A 3,631-nucleotide genomic window follows, 5' to 3' on the forward strand; every position below is an offset into this window, starting at 1 on the left:
TCTTAAGTTAAATCCAACAATAATATTTGCAGGAAGTTGCAAAGCCAAAAATTTCAAAGAAAAATGCAGAAGGAATTGGATGCAGTAATAAGAAAACTAAATGTGTTGAGAAAATGCTGAAGGAGATAAAAATGGAGATCTGCAGAAAGGGAGAGAGACCGAAGACACGGAAAATTAAATGCAAACTGGAAACAGCCGGTTAAAGAAGAAGGTGTAAAATAGTCATATACAGTGACGGTGGATACTAGTTAATCTCGTAGTTTATACTATAGTTTCGCCTATAGAAAGGATCATCACAAAAAAAAAACTAAGGAAAATACAAATATTACAAAACAGAAGAGTCATTCTACTAGGATTACAGAGCATCCAACATAAGAATACATAGCATCTATTCTCTTCAGCCAATTTTCTCTTCTTCTCATCGACTACTACGTACCCTCACTAACAATGCACAAATTGAAGATATATCCATAATCAATAGAATACAGTGGAAAAAATTAAAGCACTAGATAAAGAACATAACAATGAAATAGAAAAAGTGATGTATACTTGGTAAAATCAGTAAGGAGTGTAGTAGTACCCTCCAGCAGGTGGCACTCCAACGCCATTTACTGGTGGCATGCCATAAGGCATCCCAGCTGGTTGTGTACCATAGTATCCGCCGCTGCTGATCTTGGACAAACTCATCTGTCCTTGCATCCCATTTCTAGCGTATTGCTGCCATACAATTTGCTCCTGTACAAGTAATTGCTGTTTCTTCTCCAAATCCGCCATTTGTACATACGAAGGAGGTGGGACAGTCAAAGATGCAGCAAATGGATCCAGTCCAACTGTCTGGACTGTTCCATCGGGTGCAGGGAGTGCTAAAACCGGTGTTGAACTCTTCCCTAGCCCAGGTAATGCCACACTGCTCGCACTACCACCACTTGACTGGGCAGTGGCAACATGTTGCCTAACCATCCCTTGATCATACATGCCATTCAACAGCAGCGGATCAAGTCCACCGCCCATTGCTGCCTTCTGCTGAGACAGATGACTAGCTGTCTCAACCAAAGCCAACTCCCAATCAGCCTTACCACTCTCAGCCGCTGGATTCTGCCAAGCAGAGGTCACCTCAGGTCCCCCATTTGAGGAGAATGCTTCCCATGATCCATTGTTTGTTCCAGGCCCTGCAAACAATGCCAATGCAAATTTGTTTCCTTGATCATCGGCAGTAACACCTTCCTCTCTTAAATCCATCAAATCCCCAGTCTCCTGAACCACCGCCGCTGGCTTAGGAGACTCTGGTTCAGGAGGTGGTGGTGGAGTATAATCCTCTGGTGGAGGCAATGCTTTAATCTCATTCATATCTGGTGCTGGTTCTTCTGGTGGAGCTGGCAGAGCCTCAACTTTCCTCTCGGGACTTTTTGTTGCCTTAGCCCTATCCCTCACAAACTCTTCTAGTGTATCCAATAGCTTGCTTGTTATCCTCTGAACTTCTGGATACTCGGACGACCTAGCAATACCAATATCCTTGCACCAGTTATAGAATCCCACCAGCTCATCGATCTGCTTTGATGCGCTAGCATATGCATCAAAGGCCTTAACACAATCCTCATACTCCATGTCAAAGAATTTATCCAACAAAATAGCTAAAACCTCACATATATCAGCATAAAGCTGAAAACTTTCTTTCACCATAGGATACAAAGTAACCAACACCATTCTTTCATTTTTCGCTAATCCAGTTGGTCGACAAGACAAAAACCGATCCAACAACCTCTGCAAATGACTCATCTTCCCAAAGATCCTCTCGGGTTCCATCTGTCGCATTGGGGTCACATCTTTCTGATCCTGTACTGTTGACTCCCTCACATCCCCAGATGATCTGGACTTCCTCATTCCATAAGCAGGCTCATCTCCGAACTCACCATAATCATAGCCTCTGTTGTTAGAGGCAGGTGGAGATCTCCATCTTTCTTCTCTAGATCCATACCTCTCAATCTCTCCACCACCCCCATTTTGCTTCCTCTCAAAAACCATCATCTCCAATCTTTGATCTAAATACAAAGCATACGTTCTAACAAAGGCCGAATGATCCCACGAATTAGAATGAGCCTCATCGCGAAAATCAGACAAATTAAGAAGTCTAGTGCCTCTCCTGGTGGCATACATAATTTCTTGGTAAAAAACAGGATCACCATCGTTGAGAAGACGGTGAATGAGCATCAAACACTTGATGGCAACGATCCAATCCCTGGTTTTACCTAACCTTTTAGAAATAGATGAAACACAAGCAGTGACATAGCCACGTGAAGAAGAAGTCAAGTGAAGAATCTCCCGGATATACTTCTCGCTTGCAGGGTCATCATCATGGCTTGTCGCCTTAACAATAGCAACTTCCAGCTCCGGTGCCATATTACTCCCTACCTTCGCAATCCCTATGCTCGTCTGGTCCTTCACCGCCCCAATCGCCTTCCGAATCGTGCTCGGCGCCATGATACCCTTCTCAGATTTTTCTTTTTAAGACAAAAAATTCAAAGGTTACAACTTCAAATCATAATACACGAACAACTACAAAACTAAAGAAACAACAACTACGTAACTATATCGATCTAATTCCCAATATTTGAATTCTGACAATAAGAATACTCTATTATTAGTTGGAGTCCATATTTCACACAATTCAGGAAACCCAAGAAAAAAATTCAAATCTGTTGACTTGAAAATACTATACAAGTTTCTATATTTGCTCCATTAAATTCAAATACCAAAAATTACACCGGAACACAAAATATCTAGCGAAGACTTGAAAGTATAAGTTTTTATATTTTCTCCATTAAATTAAAAAATTCTTAAACTTCACCCAGAACCAAAAGATGCAACAACTAGAAAATCAGCCGTAAAAATAATTTTTAAAAAATGGGTTGAAGTAGATACACACCAGAAGCAAGAAAACAAGGTCGGAAGATTGGAGAAAACACAATAAGAGAAGAGAAAATGGATTGCCGACAAATGGTGGCCTGAATTTTTCTCTCTAGATTTGATGCAAGCTTAGAGGAGAGGGAGAAAATGGGAATATAGTTTTATTAAAGAGAGAGTGGAGAAAAGAAAAGTAGATCTATAAAACTGGAGGACAATATGGACCGTTGGATCAGAATCGTAGAGCAAAGAGTGTCGGAGCAACATAATAAGTTGTTCGAAAGAAAGATAGTGTGGTGCACATATAATATGCGATCAACACAAAATGGATAAGTGTTGTTTATTTCAGAGTTAAAAGTTAATGTCTTAACACCCCCATTATCATGCTTTAGTATTTTCATATTTAATTCACGTTTGAACGTTGCTAATTAAATATTATTTATTTTAGAATAATTGAAGTTGAATTTGCATTTGAATTGGGTCATATTTTTCGAAAAAATATTTAGAATTTCAATTAAAATTTTAAAAAAATATGATTTACACTCTCAATTTCTAAAAAGTAGCAAAATTCCTCAACTTGACTAATTTCACTAGTGCAACATGCTCCAAGTCTCATGGTAGTGTCGCTAGTGCTCCCACTTTTCTAGTTTGAAGGAAGTGTGGTAAGAACCACTTGAGGGAGTGTATGACTGGCGGTGGTAGTTGTTTCGATTGTGGCCAAGTCACAGAT

The 3,631-nt window shown here is 40.0% G+C and overlaps 1 protein-coding gene across 1 annotated transcript; it reads right to left on the reverse strand.

Moving 5' to 3' along the window:
* Positions 1-242: 242 nt before the first annotated feature.
* On the reverse strand, positions 243-3,183 carry LOC102602571 (putative clathrin assembly protein At2g25430). Its single transcript, XM_006343464.2, has 2 exons — positions 2,924-3,183; positions 243-2,496 (listed from the first exon to the last, which is right to left on the reverse strand). The coding sequence occupies exon 2, from the start codon at positions 2,476-2,478 to the stop codon at positions 559-561; it is 1,920 nt and encodes a 639-aa protein (XP_006343526.1). The 5' UTR covers positions 2,479-2,496; positions 2,924-3,183; the 3' UTR covers positions 243-558.
* Between the last annotated feature and the right edge of the window lie 448 nt (positions 3,184-3,631).

The sequence above is a fragment of the Solanum tuberosum genome, unplaced genomic scaffold, assembly GCF_000226075.1.
Source record: "Solanum tuberosum cultivar DM 1-3 516 R44 unplaced genomic scaffold, SolTub_3.0 scf00045, whole genome shotgun sequence".
In the NCBI taxonomy this organism is placed as follows: Eukaryota; Viridiplantae; Streptophyta; class Magnoliopsida; order Solanales; family Solanaceae; genus Solanum; species Solanum tuberosum.